Source organism: Pagrus pagrus, assembly GCF_965226575.1.
Source record: "Pagrus pagrus genome assembly, chromosome: 9".
NCBI classification, from domain to species: Eukaryota; Metazoa; Chordata; class Actinopteri; order Spariformes; family Sparidae; genus Pagrus; species Pagrus pagrus.
In genome coordinates this window covers 1,015,500-1,035,278 of record NC_140193.1, presented here as the reverse complement: position 1 = coordinate 1,035,278, position 19,779 = coordinate 1,015,500, and the positions used below count along the sequence as shown (strand labels likewise).

The 19,779-nt window shown below is 39.2% G+C and overlaps 2 protein-coding genes across 3 annotated transcripts in view; both read left to right on the top strand.

Moving 5' to 3' along the window:
* The window catches only part of zeb2a (zinc finger E-box binding homeobox 2a), a 60,666-nt gene extending 51,714 nt beyond the window's left edge, over nucleotides 1-8,952 (top strand). The window contains exons 9-10 of one of the 2 annotated variants that reach the window (XM_084362171.1): nucleotides 1,512-1,692; nucleotides 5,771-8,952. In XM_084362171.1, the coding sequence (XP_084218297.1) occupies nucleotides 1,512-1,692; nucleotides 5,771-6,399 (810 nt within the window). In that variant the 3' untranslated portion in view covers nucleotides 6,400-8,952. The remainder of the gene's footprint in view (nucleotides 1-1,511; nucleotides 1,693-5,770) is intronic. The other variant, XM_084362172.1, reaches the window with a different exon arrangement.
* A 1,961-nt stretch (nucleotides 8,953-10,913) lies between these two features.
* The window catches only part of gtdc1 (glycosyltransferase-like domain containing 1), a 39,183-nt gene continuing 30,317 nt past the window's right edge, over nucleotides 10,914-19,779 (top strand). Inside the window, 1 exon segment of the mRNA XM_084362180.1 lies at nucleotides 10,914-10,969. Within this exon segment, the coding sequence (XP_084218306.1) occupies nucleotides 10,958-10,969 (12 nt within the window). The 5' untranslated portion in view covers nucleotides 10,914-10,957.

Here is a 19,779-nt window from a genome sequence, read left to right as displayed (position 1 = left end):
AATCAACTTTCGACCCTCACATTTAAGCTAGCATTGGCAAGAAGTTAGTTAAGTCCTCAGAATAACCGACATTTGAACATTTATAATATCAGAATGATCTGGCAACTCCATCTGCTGAGGAAGACGGTGTGAAATGATCAAAAGCAGCAGTTCCAGGACAGCTGCTACTCCCAGATAGCAAAGTTGTACCAGAGACGTTCATTTCGCCCACATACCACATGCAGGCCATAGCATGGCCACATGTCAGCGAAGATCGAACCGAATGAACCAGAACTGATCCAAATCTGGTCCACAGTTCATTTCTATTCTGGTGGGCTGGATCTGGCCCACTACTGGTTTATTCAGTTCACTCTTGGCTGACATGTGGCCATGGTATGGTCTGCTTGTAGATCAGATCTGGCAACCAGGAGTGGACAGCACAGGATCTGTCATTCCACACGGTATGTGGGCTGGATGTGTGGTGTGGGCCACAACAATTTCGCTATCTGGGATGGACCTTGTGGTGAAATTGTTTGGTTAAAGGCGGAATGAATCAGATTTGTAAACACAACACTCAAAGTTGGCCCCTCTTCTCCGGCTCGTCTTGGATACTTGGGGCTATCTTGCACCACCTTTTTTATAGCCCCATGCTCATGACCTGTACACTGATATCTGGGTGATATTGTTTAGTTAAAGGCAGAATGAGTAATATTTTTTGGTTGTGGTTTGTAAACACAACATCCTCTCAGGCTCCTCTAGGATGCATGCTTCTGGTGCTATGATCTGGCACCTGGTCACTTTGTTTTTATAAAGTATCGCCCTCACATCCTGTGTGCAGATGTTTGCTGGAGCTACACCCCCATCTCCTAAAGGTTGATAGGCTACATGTTGACAGTCAGGGTTTGATATTAAATCAAATTTAGCCTATTTTACACTATATTTTCCCAAAAAATCTAGAGAGCACCACAGCAATTGATGGGATCGAGTCTGACCCATACCTGGACATTATTTCGACATTTTTGTCCAATCCAGTCCCAGCCCGGCAAGTTTGGGTCGGGTATCCATGTTTTACTGTAGATACAGACACCACTAGACACTTCAGGTGGGTCTTAAATGATGATTGAGAGGAAAATCTTACTCATTCTGCCTTTAAGTGAATAAAGATCAGTTTCAAAAAGCGTCCTGGTGACGAGATTCTCACTTTTTCAGTTCTGTTTCTTCCTTCTTGTTTCTCGGGGGAAATGCCACAATTCTGTCTCATGACAAATCACAAAACTTTGCTCACCTGGTCTCTGTCTTTATCTATAAACAAACTCCCAACACTTCATTCAAACCTCCTCCTCCCATATGTCCCCCCTCTTTTTTAAGTGTCTCCTGGATGAAGGGGACTTACCCAGGTTGGGCCTTTAAGCCCTGTCCAGACTTGGGATCATGGAGGCGGTGGGGGGTGGGAGCAGAAGGTGTCTCGGAGTGTGAAGTCGACAGGTGTGGGATTATCAGACGTATTGAAATGATCTGTCCTTGTGTCTCAGGGGGAGCTGCTGGACGGGACGGCGGACTATCTGTCAGGCCTGGACGACCTGACAGACAGCGATTCGCTGCTCTCCAGGAAGAAGATTAAGAAGACTGAAAGTGGTATGTACGCGTGTGACTTGTGCGACAAAACATTCCAGAAGACCAGTTCCCTCCTAAGACACAAATATGAGCACACAGGTATATATAACATTTGGACACTTCTTTTTTACCCCACCCCCGATGCTTTTGTGCCCTCTCCCTTCATATCTCATGTCTACAGATTTTCGTTTCATTCTCTCCTTTTTATTTTGATTTCAGTCACGTAGCTCCCCCACTTGTAGTTTTTTCTTTTTCTCTGCCGCTCTTTTTTCCTGTTTTGTTCTCTGTAAACCATGGCCTTTAACATGTTCCTTTCTTTTCAGCAGGGGGTAGGGATCATTTAATATGGAGAGGATTACATAAACATTCAGCGCCCCAAATATAAGCAACATTTTCTGCGGCATCTCATTCACACTGTGATGTGTTTGTGTAGAGAGACGGAGGCAGGAGGAGGAGGAGGAGGAGGAGGAGGAGGTGTGCATGTTTGCATGTGTTGCTGTTTGTGCATGTGTGTGTGTGTGTGTGTGTGTGTGTGTGTGTGTGTGTGTGTGTGCGCGGGCTGTGGCTGTACGGGAAGATCAAAAGGAAATATTCATTACAGCAGAGAGATGGTCCATTTCTTCCATTTCTGAACTGGAAACAAACAGTTTGTGATATGAATACACCAGTAAACATCTCACGGTTCAACTATCTGTCAGCCATTTAATATTGAAACATGGAGGTAGATCAGATACAGCAAACATGAAATGGATATGATTAACACATCAGTAAGAGTTGATTCATTGCCACATATTACTGAAAGGGGTGTCCACGGTAACATATTATTCTTCATTTTCTTTTTGTTGTTCAGGAAACATAAAACGCTTTTAAAAACTAAAAATCTGTGTTTTTTCAATTAAATTTGGTAGAAACCACAAACAGATTATATTACCTGAGTGCCCATCCCTTTAAATCCAAACATATCAGGATAAATATGGGGAAACTGTAAAAAAAAAGATATAGTTGAAATTCCTGCACACTGACTGCAAACCACAGATTATTTAGACAACGTTTCGATTTGAATCAAATCGTTGTTAGTTTGGTTAAAATTAATTTTTTGTCCTCTTATTTATTTATTTATTTAAAAAAATTAAAAATGTATAAAATGTGGGCACAAATAAACCTGAAGCATTTTTTGAAAACTAAAATGAAATTGAATGAAATGAATTTGTTGATGGGAGTTTGTTTGCAGGTGTCACCAGACCCTGTGAAAACAAAATGATCTGACCTCCAGATTCAACGTTTTCTCTTTATTTTCCTTAATTAGACACCAGTTCTGATCCGTCCAGGAATCAGAACTTTCTGATTCATCTCAGCATAAAATCCAGGCACAAATCAACCTGAATCATTCTTTAAAAACTAAAAATAGTGTTTTTTTCAGTGAAGTTTGGCACAAACCACAAAGCAAGAATGCAACAAAAATAGTGCCCATGTTTTAGGGCAGTTACATGGTCGCCTTCATGTGGCTGTCAACAGGTGCAGGAATCATGAAAAACATTTTCGGTCAAACTTTGTGTAGATTTTAAGGTTTTTTATCTCTTTATGTTCTTTTATTACAACTTTCTGATGCACCCCGGCTCAAATAAACCAAATCTGGCTGGGACGGTAAACTTTGTGTTTTTTCAATTGAGTTTGGTAGAAATCACAAATAGATGATTCTACCTACCATCCTGACAGTTTCAGGCTGTCTGATAAAAATCTGTGTTTGTTTCAGTGAAGTTTGCTACAAACCATAAATCATTTTAAAGTTTCCTAATGTATGTTCTGATTTGTCTCGGAACAAAGTAAAAGTAAAACAAATGTTTTTTTCAATGAAGTTTGGTAGAAACCACAAACGATCTTACCTGAGTACCGTCTTCCTAAACATCTGACCGTATCAGGCTCAGGAAATAAACCTTGAACTGTTTTTAAAAACTAAAATCCGTATTTTTTTCATTGAAGTTTGGTACAAACCTTTTTAAAGTTTACTTTCTTAATTTATATTCTGTCGCTGCAGCTTTCCGATGCGTCTCGGCACAAATCAACTGAAACCGATGTGTCAAATTAAATTGAGTGTTTTTTGAATGGAGTTTGGTAGAAACCACAAACATGACATTACCTGAGCACCATCCTGTTTAAAGAGCTGTGACCTGTTCTACCTTCGTCTCTTTCACTCAGTTGCATCATCTGTCGTTCATGTCGCCCCCCCCGCCCACCCCGTCACTCAGAGCAGGAATCCACCGTCTCGGTTATTTTTGCCGCACCGCGCGCGTGTGTGTGTGTGTGTGTGTGTGCGTGTGTGTGTCTGTGTGTGTGTGTGTGTGTGTGTGTGTTACAGTGAAGTATGCCAGCTATGGTGAATGTTTCAGGCGTTCCAGGTCTATTTGTGGCTACGATCTGCCTGCATGTGTGTTTGTGAGGAGCTGTGCATATTTGTGAGTGTTTTTCCTGCATGTGTGTGTTTAACTGAGTGTGTGTGTGCGTGTGTGTGTGTGTGTGTGTTGGCGGTGCCCGGGTGAAGCCGTGTTTTTGGTGCATGTGTGCGTAGGACGTGTGTTTGGACGGCGTTCAGCCTGTCGGTTGGCAGCAGACTGAAGCATCCTGTTCAGAGTCAGATGGAAGAAATTTCCGCTCGTATGGAGTTGTAGTAAATTCAGGAGTGTGTGTGTGTGTGTGTGTGTGTGTGTGTGTGTGTGTGTGTGTGCGTGTGTGTGACAGGAGGAAGGGGGCGGAGTTACGGCTGTGAAGGATCCCTGCTCCTCCTCAGGTTGAAATCTGTTAATGTGATGTCATCAGCCCGTCGCAGGTTCATGTTGCTCGCGGCATCCCGTCTCGCTTTAGCATCGCCGTGGCAACAGACGGACAGTAGCCAGGAGTCTTATTTTGGAGCTGACAGGAAGTCAGTGAGACGACATGTTTAAATCATTTAGAAGCTTCCTGAAGTTTGAAGATCAGGATTTAAATTCAGATCAGAAACAGCTTCACACACACCGACCAATCATGTGTCCTCAAACATTTTAATTTATGTGTTCTCAGATTAAAAACACTGAATTCAGATTCAGATCGAATCATAAAATCATGTTTTTGGACATTTTGAAATCATTTTTTTGGAGTTGTGGACGACTGCAGAATGTTTGAGTCACGCTCTAATAATAATAATAATAATAATAATAATAATAATGATAATGATAATAATAATAATAATAATAATAATAATAATGATAATGAATCATTTTGATATAAAAAGTTTGAATGTCTATTGATATTTCTTCTTCTCTGTCTGCACCTCATTACAACATGTTGAATTATAATCTATCTTATAAATATATTGAATCTATTTGTTGAATGAATCAAACCTCAGAATGTGGAGCTCTTAAATTATTAAAAGTGGCACAATTAAATTAATCACAAACTATTTTGATTAATCGTTTTGAGAAGCGTAGCTCTTCTGATTCCAGCCTCTGTGACAGTAAACTGAAGATCTGCTGATCCAGGTCTTATAAACCAAACTGAAGATGATCATTTGCTGCAGCCCTCGTGCCGAACAACACTGAGCACCTGCAGGTCTCATTACTATGACGTTCACGTCTTTTAACCATTTGACACAGATTTTGCGACGGTGTCTTACAGAGAACATAATTAATTATTATCTACAAGAACTGACAGGAATCTTTCCATCGTACGAAGTAAAGCAACATATTCTCATCGCTAAACGACTGAACAAACCACCGGCGTCACAGACCTTCATCGTAAGTTGCGTTGTGTTCCTGACGTACGTTAACGTTATAAGTTAAATTAACTCCATTGACTTTTGGTCCTTTGTTGCTCCTCATGCTCCGTCACCTGACTTCCTCCTTTGCTGCTGTAATAAACACTCCGGCCTCTAGAGGTCACTAACCATGAATGTAAACACTGGTTGTAATAAGCTGCTTTCACAGTCGACAGTTCACTCACTATGACGTCATGAGGTGCGTTTGTGACAGCAGCCTCTACACACAGAACAGATGTTGGTCATGAAGATGTAAAGTCCTCCTCGGTGTGTCTGGTGTCTGTTTGTGTTGTTGTTGTGAGTCAGCTGATGTTTCTTCTTCTGTCTCTGCTGTGCGCTCTCGTCTTCGTGCGCTGACCCGTCTCCCTCCTGTGTGTTGTGTCTCTGCAGGGAAGCGTCCTCACCAGTGTCAGATCTGTAAGAAGGCCTTCAAACACAAACACCATCTCATCGAACACTCGCGCCTCCACTCCGGAGAGAAGCCCTACCAGTGCGACAAGTGTGGGAAGCGCTTCTCTCACTCGGGCTCGTACTCGCAGCACATGAACCACCGGTACTCGTACTGCAAGAGGGAGGCGGAGGAGCGCGAGGCGGCCGAGAGGGAGGCCAGGGACAAGGGAGGAGGAGGCGTGGTGGTCGGGGGCATGGAGCCCACCGAGCTGCTGATGAGGAGGGCCTACCTGCAGGGGCTGGGGCCGCTCGGGTACTCGGACCCCGAGGACCAGCAGGAGGACGGTGGTGGTGGTGGTGGCGGCGGCGGCGGCACGATCCTGAGAGACGGCAGCGAGGGAGGAGGACAGGAGGAGAGGGAAGTGGACAAAAAGATGTACGAGGAGGTGACAGACAGACAGGAGGCAAGTTTCAGGGAAGGAGAGGAGGAAGAGGAGGAGGAGGAAGAAGGTGACAGCAGGAGCCAGATGGACTCAACGAGGGACGACAAGGGCAAAGACACGACGCAGCTGATGGACGAGAGCTCACGAGAAGGGAAGACAGACGGCAAGTCGGACCAGGACGACTGATCCGGAAACTAATTTAAAAAAGCTTTCGAACATTTGTCACGTTGGCTCGATTCAGAAGGATGCTTTTATTTTGAAGGGACTGTACACTAATTATCAGGGGTGTCAAGAAAATATGACTTTTATTTGTTCTGATTTCTAATTTATCTTGTGAGATAAACACACGTACATCACAGGTGTGTTCTACCTGACAACAGACCAACATGTCCGTGTTTTAAATCATGACCTTTGATTTATCAGATTCTGTCTTTGTCAATTCAAACAGTTCTTTGACATTAGGAACGTTTTGTGGAGGTTTATTTGAAGCTAAATCTTTCTCTGACGATCGATGCTTCATGGCGTCTCTCTGTTCTCAAACAAACACAAACTAAGATGAGAATCATTTTCCATCCTGTTCGATCTTAGTTGAAAGCTAATTCTTTACCGTTAGCTTCCAGGCTAGACGCCTTCGTGCTGGTGTTAACTTCACAGCTGATGCTAACGTTTGTTAGCAAGAATTATTGTTGTTAAACTTCCGAGATCACAGCAGTTGTGGACAAAATCTTTAATTGTATGAATCTAAAATACATTCTGGTTTCTAGCAGCTAGTTGTTGATGCTAACCATGCTGCTAGCTGTGTCTGTATCTGTTTACAGCTTCTGTGCTACAACAGATAAAGTGATCTCAGTGAAGGCTAATGTTCGTTAGCTTACAGCGCTTTATTTTCCCTCTTTAGGGATCCATCAGGCTTCAGGAGCTGTTGTCAGAGGGCAGCTAGTGAATTAGTAGTTAGCTAAATAATAAAATATTTTGCAAAGAAAATGATGAATTTTCACTTCCTGGTGTGACCAGAAGGTTTTATCTGAAATACATCTGATCAACAAGACACAATTTAAAAATGTGACCGATTAGCACTAGCATGTTAGTGGTTAGCTTTCCAGCTAACGTAATTCACCAACTAGCTCACAACATTAGCTTACTGAAATAAAATATTTAGCTTTTTTCCATTACAAATAAAAGAGAAAACTTTGAAGCTCAATATCCTAAAATCAAGGATGGCAGGTAGAAGCTGGTAGGTCAAAGGTCACGTCTCTAATCAGTGAAGTAAAATGAAACAGATGATATTAGATGAATAACTCCAGAGAGCTGCCGCTCCTCTCCACACCTCTGATACTTCAGCTACAGTCTCTAACCGGAGACGCAACTCGATGACGGCCAACATCCACGTCATGAAGCTGGGTGGGATTGTTTAAAAATCCACATTATGCAAAAAATAAAAAATAAAATAAAAGAAGAAGTAATAATGAGTATCATTATAATGAAATGAAGTGAAGCTGTTTTTAATGTACAGTATTATAAAGGCCTAAAAGCTGTGTGGTGCTATAATGTTCTTAACTTCCTGTGTCTCGTTGTGTTCGAACCCCCATCAGGAAATTGCACTCGACTCCCCGAATCACTACAAAATAAAATAAAAAAGAATGAAAAAATAAAAAAGAGGGAAACGCCTCGAACACTCGGTCACTTCCTGTCAGTGTTATCGTTGTATTTTTTGTCTCCTTTTACTGTGACGTTTTTTTATTTTGAACCTGTTTTATTATTTTTGCCAACTAACCACACGACTTTGGGCCTCCTAATGTTTTTGTTTTTTTCTTTATGTGAAGGAACATTTAAACCTGTGTGATTTTCAAAATAAAATGTCGATGTGAGTCTTAAAAAGGAGAGGAGGGAGCGTAATATGAAAGGGCTCCGTTTTAAAAAGATAAAAATAAAAAAGGACAGAGCCTTTTTTGTGTGTTGAATTTTTTCTCCAGAGAAAGCCTTATATGCAAACCTTTTCACCTGTTCTGCAAAGTGCCATCCCTGTACAGTGTACATCACCTGTCCTCTCTGCTCTGCTTCGTATGAAATGAATATTTCATCTTGTTTTGATTCGTCAGTATTAGCATAGATAGACGGCAGTTTGTTAGTTTACATATGTTTGTGCAATTTTCTGTATTTTTTTGTTCCATGACAGTATTTTTGTCAGTATTACTTTTTTTGTTTTTGTTGAATTTTCCAACACAAATTTCATTTTTTTTTGTTTTTATTTGAGAATTTACCATTTTATTTATGTGACTCATTTTATATTTCCTAATTTTATTTATTTCATACTGTAGTGTACAGTATTAGAGTTCCTCACAAATAGATATATTTTAGTAAAGATGATTCTGTCATTGACTATTGGAGCAAAACTATGAACAGAGGGCCTCTGTGGTATTTGGAAAAATTCAATTGTTTTGTTGATTTTTTGTTTTTATTTCCTTTGAAACTACTGGAAATTCTAAATTTGGGGAACTTTTGATACAATGATTATTGTGAAAACACTGTATTTTTAAAAAAATCCACTTTATTCATCCCACTGAAAAGGTGACGAAGGACTGATGATGATGATGATGATGATGATGATGATGATGATGAAGGAATTCCTAAAATGTCTGAAGTATTATTATTGAATTTTTAATTTCTCTTGGAGATGACCATGCTCGAATAAATGTAGCCAAATTAAATTTTAATAAAACTGTGTTATTCTTCTTGTAACCTGTCTGATTCATTCACACACACACACACACACACACACACACACACACACACACACGTTATACTTCCACTCCACTACATCTTGGAGGCAAATATTGTACTTTTTACTTCATTTATTTGATATCCTTGGTTACTAGTTACTTTGCGGAATACTACTACTACTACGTCTACTACTACTACTACTAGTAGTAGTAGTACTACTCTTGCTACTTAGTACTACTAATAATAAAAACACTGATTCTGATAATTAGAAAAAATGCTAAATATCAGATCTGATCATCTGTCAGGTCAGTACGTGTAAATATATGTATAATTTACTTTTACTGGTACTTCTGATATTTAAGTAGGCCGATGTTTATTACCAGAAGATTACTTCTGATACATAGTTACATTTAATATCAGATACTTTTACAGTTTTACTGGAGGAATATTCATGTTTATTCATGTGGGTAACTTTAACTTTTACCAAAGTCATATTTTACCACCATATCTTTACTTTGACTCCAGTATGACTGCTGGTTTAAACTCTGAACTGAAGGCTGTCAGTGGAGAGAGTCAGTGAGTTTAATGGATTATATATATATATATATATATATATATATATACACATATATACATACATATATATAATACATAATACATATATGTATTATGTATTATATATATGTATATATATGTATGTATATATAAATATGTATATATATACATATAATCCATTGACTCTCTGCACTGACAGCCTTCATGTGGTCAGAGGAATAAAATATAAAACATTTATATATATATATATATATATATATATATATACATATATAGTATATACATATAATCCATTGACTCTGCACTGACAGCCTTCATGTGGTCAGAGGAATAAAATATAAAACATATGTATATATATATATACATATGTATATCCACTGACAGCCTTCATGTGGTCAGAGGAATAAAATATAAAACATATATATACATATATATATACATATATATATCTATATATATATATCTATATATATATATATATATATATATATATATATATATATATATATATATATATATATATATATAGATATATATAGATATATATATGTATATCCACTGACAGCCTTCATGTGGTCAGAGGAATAAAATATAAAACATATGTATATATATATATATATATATATACATATATACATATATGTATATATATATATATATATATCCGCTGACAGCCTTCATGTGGTCAGAGGAATAAAATATAAAACATATGTATATATATATATATATATATATATATATATATATATATATATATACATATATATATATCCACTGACAGCCTTCATGTGGTCAGAGGAATAAAATATAAAACATATGTATATATATATATATATATATATATATACATATATACATATATATATATCCACTGACAGCCTTCATGTGGTCAGAGGAATAAAATATAAAACATATGTATATATATATATATATATATATATACATATATACATATATATATATCCACTGACAGCCTTCATGTGGTCAGAGGAATAAAATATAAAACATATGTGTATATATATATATATATATATATATATATATATATATATATATATATATATATATATATATATGTATATCCACTGACAGCCTTCATGTGGTCAGAGGAATAAAATATAAAACATATGTATATATATATATATATATATATATATATATATATATATATATGTATATCCACTGACAGCCTTCATGTGGTCAGAGGAATAAAATATAAAACATATGTATATATGTATATATATATATATATACATATATATATATCCACTGACAGCCTTCATGTGGTCAGAGGAATAAAATATAAAACATATATATATATATATATATATATATATATATATATATATATGTATATCCACTGACAGCCTTCATGTGGTCAGAGGAAGAGGACAAGAATCTCCCGCCAGTGTGGAATCTAAAGCGACGTGATGACGTATGTCGACGTGTGTCGGTTGGCGCCGGGCAGATGCAGTCGGAGGTGAGTGTCCCTTGCTGCTGAATGAAACGTCCATGTGGGTGAACTCGGGCCGCTGTTTGTCCCCCGCTGAGGGCACAGTTTACCGGGTTCTCTCTGGAAACGGCCGGGACGGTGCTCCGGTCCTCCCGGGGCCTGTTACCGACTGTTAAACGGAGAGACGGGAGCTGTTTTTAGCGGGAGGAGGAGCGCTAGCGTTAGTTAGCTGTTAGCTGTTAGCCACACACAGCAGCGTTCTGCTGTGTGTGGCTAACAGAGCTAACGGCTAACAGAGCTAACGGCTAACAGAGCTGACTCGCAGCAGTGAAGTGAACTTTAATGTGTCAACAGCTCAGACTGACTGTGTAGAAGTACTGAGGTACTTGATGTGTACTGCTGAAGTACTGAGGTACTGTGTGTGTACTGCTGAAGTACTGAGGTACTTGTATCAGAAGATGTTTGTAGCTGTTGAAAAGACAAAGTACTTCACAAAAACCAAACAACCTGAGATCTGAGTCAACACATCATTAAAGCTGTTCATTCAGATTATTCATGTCCTGCTACTTTCTACTTTAAAACACTGATCAGCTGGAGTTACTTATAATGTTTACATTTAATATGAAGTCATTATTATTATTATTATTATTATGAGGGAAAAGATCAACAACAGGAGCTTTTCATTCATTTATCATGAAATATGATGAAGATTCAGAAACAGGCTCAATATCATGACACGTTCAACTAGCTGGATATAATCACATCACCTGAGTGATTGTAACTAGTTTACTATGTTAATGTTTCATCATTAAGTGACAGAATTTAACTGATTAAAAATATATAAACTGGCAAAATGATCTTTAATAAAACAAGTCATTTGTCCTTTATAATTTAAAAAGACGTTTAAAAATGTATATTATTTCACTTTAGCTGTTTCTTACCACTGTAGCTGGATGGTGATGATGATGATGATGATGATGAGCCAGTTGTTAATATTTTGTGTTATTAAGTTAAATCAGTTGAATAAGTTTGTTCACTTCATCTGTTCCTGACCCGATGAAGACGACTCATTGATCTCATCAGTGGTTCAAACATAGTTTATTTATTATTAATCATTCATCGATTGTTAAGGCAGCCGACTATCAATTAAAGAAATCTGCGTCCCGAGTAATTAATTTCTTCACTGTTGGAAACTTAAATCTGTAACAATCAGTTTGTATAAACTAATTTAATGTTTTGTGTTTAAAATCTTTAAAATGTAAATGAAGCTGTTACAGTTTGAGATGTTTTGCAGTAGAAGAAGAAAGTATGAGAACATTAAGCTAAAATGTGAATATTCCAGTTATATACCAGACTGCAGTACTTGAGTAAATATTCTTATATAAATACATGGAAAGATAAAGAGTATTTTAAGTGTAGCAGCAAGACTGACGAGGTAGAAGAGAAACTAATGAAGGTAAAACACCTGAAATATTAAACAAAAACATGTCAAACTAAAAGAATCGGTCAGTTTAACCTCCTAAGACCTGAGCTCTTTTTTGGTATGCATTTTTAATTTCTCTTTGCTATTTGGGCTTATTGGGACCTGAGGAGTATAAGAACTAAGCATCATCTTTTGACATGATGTAGTTTTTGAGATGTCACACGTTAAGCAGAATTAAGTATTATGGTATAGATAACCCAAAATGTGATGTCCATGCATGTGGACGCCAGGTCTTAAGAGGTTAAATAAAGTTCAGTAAACTGAACCATCTGCAGTGTCACATGAACACGGAGCAGAAACCGTCCAGTACTTCAGCTGGACTCTGGAGCCTCAGATATATTGTAATACTGCAGTAGAAGTATGCGACGGCTGCAGCTGAGAGGTTTTAACATTCAGAACAAGATCACAGAATATGACTCATGTTTTAAATTGAAACTTCTCGACACAATATGAAGCAGATCTCGGAGGTTTTCTGGCTCTTTTTAGTGTCACAAACTCTCAGGATCACAGCCGCTATGACTTCACACCAGCCCAGAGCGTCGTCTCAGTTTGGCTGCTTTGCTTTTGTTTTTTAAAAATCATAAAAGGATCTGAAGGTTCAGACACTTAAACAATAGCTTCAAGATCCAGTTCTGATTGTAAACAGAGCCCGACCAGAACATCAGTGAGCCAGTAGTGTGGGCTGATATCGGCCCATCACAGATACATCAGTATATCTCTGTATCTGCGTACATGTCGCCTGATGTGCGCTGATATAAAATCTGTTTTTATAAAGATCATGACGCTGAAGAAGCTGCTTGTGTTGCTGGTGTCATTTAGACGAACCATCCGTCTCCAGCACAGATCTTTGATAAGCACATTTAAAGGATCATTGAAAAACTTGTGTATATATCAGACGACGTATCAGCAGAATTTTTTACTTCCTGATATCAGAATCTGTCCGACTGAACATGCATATAACATGTAATACCAAAGAGATGGACAGAGTCACAGCTGACAGGACTGTTTCTGTGTCAAACATATATTTATGTATATTACTGCGACAATAATAGTTTTGTATGATGAACAATTTTAACATATCAGAGCTTCAACTGTATGTGAATAACTGTCACAGAAAACTGATCCTGGACCTGCCTGAACTGATCCAGTGAGACCGAACTGATACATGTTTCTATTAATCAATAAGCTGATTGAATCAGAAACATGGAGTTGATGAATCGTGTACGTCGTTATAGAAGCTGTACTCTGTTCTGGCTCTGTTCTGGCTCTGTACTGGCTCTGTTCTGGCTCTTGTATCGGACCAGCCTCTGTTCTGGCTCTGTACTGGCTCTTGTATCGGACCAGGCTCTGGCTGCAGTGTTGAGCGTTAGACAGCGACACAGGAGAGCAGACAGGAAGTGAAGGAGAGGTCTGCGGCGAGGTTTGAGTCGAGGACGTTGTGGTTCGTGGTCGGACTCTTTAACCTCTAAAGAGATAAACTGCTGCTACGCTGTCGCTAAGATGGAGGACGTGAGCTCAGAGAGGATGTTTCTCCATCGGTTCTGACGGGCTGCCAGATTTGATCACATCAGTTGTGAAACAAGAATATTAAAACAGTTCCTCAGAAGTTGTTTTATTTATCCTCTTTGAAATAAAACCATCTGAAGTGACATGTTTCATATAAAATAACTGAAACGTGTGTTGACATGAGTCACCAGCAGCAGGCCTGAGTCAGATCACTGCTCCAGCATCAGCACTACACTGTGACACAGCCAGCACAACACTGTTAGCTCTGTTATTATTATTATTATCATCTTTGACTAAACGGAGCATCTATTTGTCTGACTCCTGATCTTCATGTTTGGCTGGAGATGAAACGATGATGATGAGTCAGCTGATTCTGATTATTAGAAATCAAAGAGATAATCAATATTTAGGTGATCATATGCAGTAAAATGAAAAGGTCAGATAGTGTTGTGGGCGGAGCGTTGCGTGAGAGGATGTTGCATCACAGCCAAATCAGTTTATTTTATCACTGATAACGATAATCAGAAAAATGCTGAAAGGCCGACAGTCCGTCCCTGATATTGATCTTTCATGAGAACATTTAGCTTTTAGCTGGAGGCGACAGCAGAGCTTCAGGATGGAGCTGCAGGTGAAGTGACAGGATGACATGCAGCATTTCCACCTGAACAACCAGGACGTCCTGTTTACGTCCAGGTTAAGCAAATATGTAAAAATAATTTTTACACCAGTATTAGCACGTATGCAGCCTTTTTAATGCGGGTAAACCTGTTAAAAATGGCTGATTGACCCACGTTAGAGACCAGGGAACAGAAAGCAGCATGAGGCCAGAGACAGGTACTCTGATTACTTTTCATTATCTTTACTTCAGTCTCTGTTTCATGATCATCACTGACAAACTGAATTTCAAAGTGACGGCGTCAGACTCAGAAGTGTGAGTTACAGATGAGTTTCATACGTAGAGACGAGACAGAAGACGTCGCAGTGAAACACTCATGTTGTCATGAAACGGTGAAATCATGAACTGTGATGATGGTGAATATCTTCAGGAGTGACTACAGTTCTGTATCATCACAGAATCCTGAACGGGTCGGCCCGGCTCGTCTGATGTGTGGAAATGTTTTCAGCACCTCTCCGTCTGTCAGCACAGTATTAGTTTTTACAAAATGTATTTTTTTAAACATGTTTTAGTGCCAATTTCAGATTTTGAGCAGTTTTAACATGATGATTATCAGGATGATATTGTGACTTTAATCGTTTTGTCTAAGATAATGAAGACATGATATTTTCCATCGTCCTGTCAGATGTTCATCCTCATCTGTATGTGTTCAGCCTACTGAATTATATTAACCAGTAATCTGTAGTCAGATTTTAATTCACGTATATACACAGTATATATACTGTGTATATATACACAGTATGTATAAACAGTATGTATACACAGGATGTGTATACACAGTACATATACACAGTATGTATCAGAGTGAATATTTATAATATCAGAGCTGCAACATATCAAAAGAAAACGAGTTGAAACCATTTTGATTGTTCAGCTGGGGACGTGAGGGTTTTCTGACAGTCAGCGTGGAGTCTTTGGGGTTTTTGGGGTTTTTGGGGTTTTTGGGCTGTTGGTTGAACAACTGAAGCGATGTGACGACGCCACTTTGAACTGAACCATGTTACAGACGGCACGTCAGCAGGTTAATCGATGATGAGAACGGTTAATAGTAAATATACATTATGTAGTGAATCACATGATGGTGGATGATGAGAGTAACCTTGTGAAGTGTTTTCAGACCTTCTTCATCCTCCAGTGTCTCGGTCCTCAGATTACCTCGTCTGTATAATTACAGTGTGATTGATGATTAACTCTCTGAGCTGTGAACTACGACTGCTTCAATTAACAGAAGAAAGTCACTTCTCACTCACATTAATCCTCTAATATGAGATCAAAGCTGCTGTATTACATGTTCCTGTTAAACAGCAGCAGCAGCAGCTTCAGTCACAGAGGAAGAAACAGAAACTCAAAGGTTTGAGGACTCGTTATTATTCAGCTCTGATGTGATTTGATCCTGGTGTAATCGTCTCAGCGCTGCTCATTCTGACGAATATTTATCTTCCTCTGCTGCACTGAGCTCAATGAAACGTTCACAAATGCATCATTTATAATCAATAGAGACGGTCGATCAGTTGGCTTGTCCATCAAAATAAAAATAACAAGCAATTCTTACATTTCAGGCAAACGTGAGTGAATTCTGCTGCTTTCCTTTCACGTCACAGTAAAGTTACATTTAGTGTTATATTTTGTTAATATATGTAAATATTGAGGGCTGAAACCAAAGATCATTTTCATTATTGATTATCTGCTGATCAAGATGTGTTTATACTGTTTTTGCCGTGTTACAGTAATACATTACTTTAAGCAGTAGCGGGGTCATGTCCATCATGCAGTGACATGAGATGAGATGTCTGGAGTCAGTCGACGTGATGTTTCTGCATCTGTTACCATCGTGTGATGTAGAAATGATCTTTCCGACTGATCATGAATAATATCACAATCCTCACATCTGACAAAATAATCCCTTTTCTTTACTGTATCGTGCAGCGTGTGTATGAAGGAAAAGCAGCTAGCGCGGCTAACAGTGTCTGTGAAGATCATCGTACATCACAGAATTAGCATATTAACTATTACCAAGGTCATGTTAGCATGTTAGCATGCTTAGGAAGAGATATGTTAAATATTAATTGTTTACCATCAGCATGCTAACATAAGCTCATTAGCAAACTAAAAAGCATGCCTGCCAAATGTTACGTGGTCATAACGAGGTGAATGTCTTGATGACGTTAGCATACTGAACAGATGCTAAATGATACATAGTTATAGTAAAGCTACATACCCTTATTAAAATGCTGTGATAATTTTAGGAACTTTTATGATGATCCGTCCGATAGTTGTTGAGATGTGTCGGTCTGAAACAAAATGGTGGACATTAATGGGGCATCGCCAAGGACGTCATATAAAACCTGGACACCATGCTGGAGGCGGAGCCTCAGTGGCGTTTTGAAAATACTCGGATCCTCCATGTTGTGCAGCCCAGAGAGCGTGAGCACTAGAGACGTCCGTCGACCGAGACTGCTAACTTCCTGTTTAGCACCTGGCTAACTTAAATAGAGTTAGCCGGGCTAACTAGTAGACTTTCTGAATTTTATTGGACTGAATGGCTGAACTCATGATAGTCAGACGAGTCATGTCGCGGTGGTTGTGACGCTTAAATAAACGTATCCACCATTTTACAGACGCTTCTTTCACAATATAAGCTGATGGGAAAAAGTATTCTTTGGGCCGCAGTGCATCATGGGACGTTGTAATTACACAGTTTGGCCACTACGAGAACTGTTTTTTGGTTTTGGTATTCTGCTAGAATATTCTGATACAGGAGATGATGGTTTATCAGAAACATTAGCGATTTAGCAAAACATCAGCACAGTAATATAATGTTAGCATGCTGAGTGTGGTAGATGTAGCATGTTAACCACCAGCACCTGAACATGCTAACGTTAGCTTGTCAGTGCAGACACCCTGATAATGATAGCATACTTAAAAGGTACGATGCTAACCGGTAATAAATGCTATGATAATATGAGCAACTTTAATAACAATCCATCCAATAATTAGTCTAATATCATACAAAATGGTTGATAGAGGAGTCTTTCTGCTAGCCTGGCTCATGTTCATGTTCATCATTAACGCTTGCACATTTAATGAAAACAGTGTGTTGATATAACGATCTGTGTGGTGGATGTTGTGCTGACAGGTGAGCAGCAGCAGGTGTAGGCTGCGGGTGTGGTGTCAGGCGCTGGTGTCGTGTCGGACGCTGGTGTCGTGTCAGACGCTGGTGTCAGGCGCTGGTGTCGTGTCAGACGCTCGTGTCAGGCGCTGGTGTCGTGTCAGACGCTCGTGTCAGGCGCTGGTGTCGTGTCAGACGCTGGTGTCAGGCGCTGGTGTCGTGCCAGGCGCTGGTGTCGTGTCAGACGCTGGTGATGAGCTCATCAGGATTGAATTCCTGCGTCGCCCACAGATTCAGAGCAGATTCATAACATAATGCTGAGACGTGAAGAAGCAGAAAAACATTTCCAGGCTCCACCGACAGACTGAGTTTCCAGCGCCGCTCTGCAGGCTGACTCATGACTTCAGCTGCTGTTAACCCCTCGCCGGCTGCTCGGGGGGGATTCCCTGTCAGGGGGAAAGCGATGACATTAACCCTTTGTTTCATGTGTGTCGGCAGCCTTCCATGTTTGAAGCAGTGGGCGAGGAAAGGTGTCTAGGTGAGATGAGTCTGCTGGAATCCCCCGCCGGGGTTCACAGGGACTCTTTGACTTTCAGGTGGAATGATGTGTTATTTACTCGATCGATCAAACGCTCGCTGATGAGCTTCCAGTCAGGCTGATCAGCTCACATCCAGCTCACACCTCCAGCTTCACTCTGACTTCCTCCTTCCTTTAATATCTTTCCTCCTACATAACATTTGACTCTTTTCTAATTTTCCAGCTTTATTTTTCCATTTGAGACCTTTTTAATCACTTAATTACTTTTTACAACTTGTCAATTTTTATTGATCTTTTTTTGTCAGCAAGTCAACTTTTATGTTTCTTTAATATTCTTCTTTTATTCACACAATTACAGTTAACAGTTATTTATTCGATTGTCCCTGAGACCTTCTTATCATATAATCTTATCTGTCATAATTGTTACAGTTAATCATGTTTTATCATGTTTGTCAATTTATTTACTTATATTTCTATATTTCACTCTGTATCTTTTTCTTTTGTTTTATTCGTTGGCTTTTATTTTAATAGACAGTTAACTCATCACAGTGTCGACTGTATTTAACTTTAATGTTTTTCCATTTTCACACTTTTAATTTTTTTCTTTATTTTCTATAAAGAAACTATTCCTGTCGCTCTTCATCCACATTTAAATAATTCATGAGTCACTTAAATATTTAAATCTGATGTCCCTCAGTGTCTTGACATTAATCGTTCAGTCATGAACTTAAATATTTTCTTGTCTCTTTTTTTCTGACCAGTTTTCATCGTCTGTTAATGTTAACTTGTGTATCGTGGTGTCATCATTATTTTATTTAGTTGTTTGCTCACAAAAACAAGTGAAAAGCACAAAGTGATCATCAGACCTTCGTCCTCTGCTACAGGAGTCTGAAGGTCAACATTAAAAACACAAAGACATACAATTATATTTATTTATCGGACTTTTCTTGATGTTTTCTTGTGTTGGACCCGTCGACCCGTCCGGCCTCTCGGCGTGGTTAAAGTGAACCACAGTGAGGAGGAAGACGTTCTGATCCGTTCCACACGAGGCCTGAACCTTCACTTTCAGAGCCAGAAGGTCAGAAACCAGCGAGTTAATCAGCGTCCGCCCGTCTTCCATCTGACACGCTCACATTTTCATATTCACATTATTTGGCAGCATTCAGGCAGTAGATTGGGCCGCTGGAGCACAATAGTGTTCATTGTGCTTCTGTTTCTAATCAGATTGAGATTTTTGACACATTTGCATTTAACCTCTGCTGAACCGGCAGGCTGGTATCTGCCCCGACCCGACTCGACGCAGAAGAAAGAGCTCATTTCCTTCTCCTGATATGAGTGGTGGTGTGACAGCGCTGCAGGAGCAGATATTGACTGATGAGCAGTCTGTGGGCGAGCGCTGAGTGCTGCAGCCACATTAGCTCCCATTGTGGGCAGCTAAATGGAGGGCGGACTGGAAATCACTGGGAGGGAATTCAGAGGAAGGACAGAAAGCTCGGGGACCGTAAGACGTCCACTTCCTGTTAAA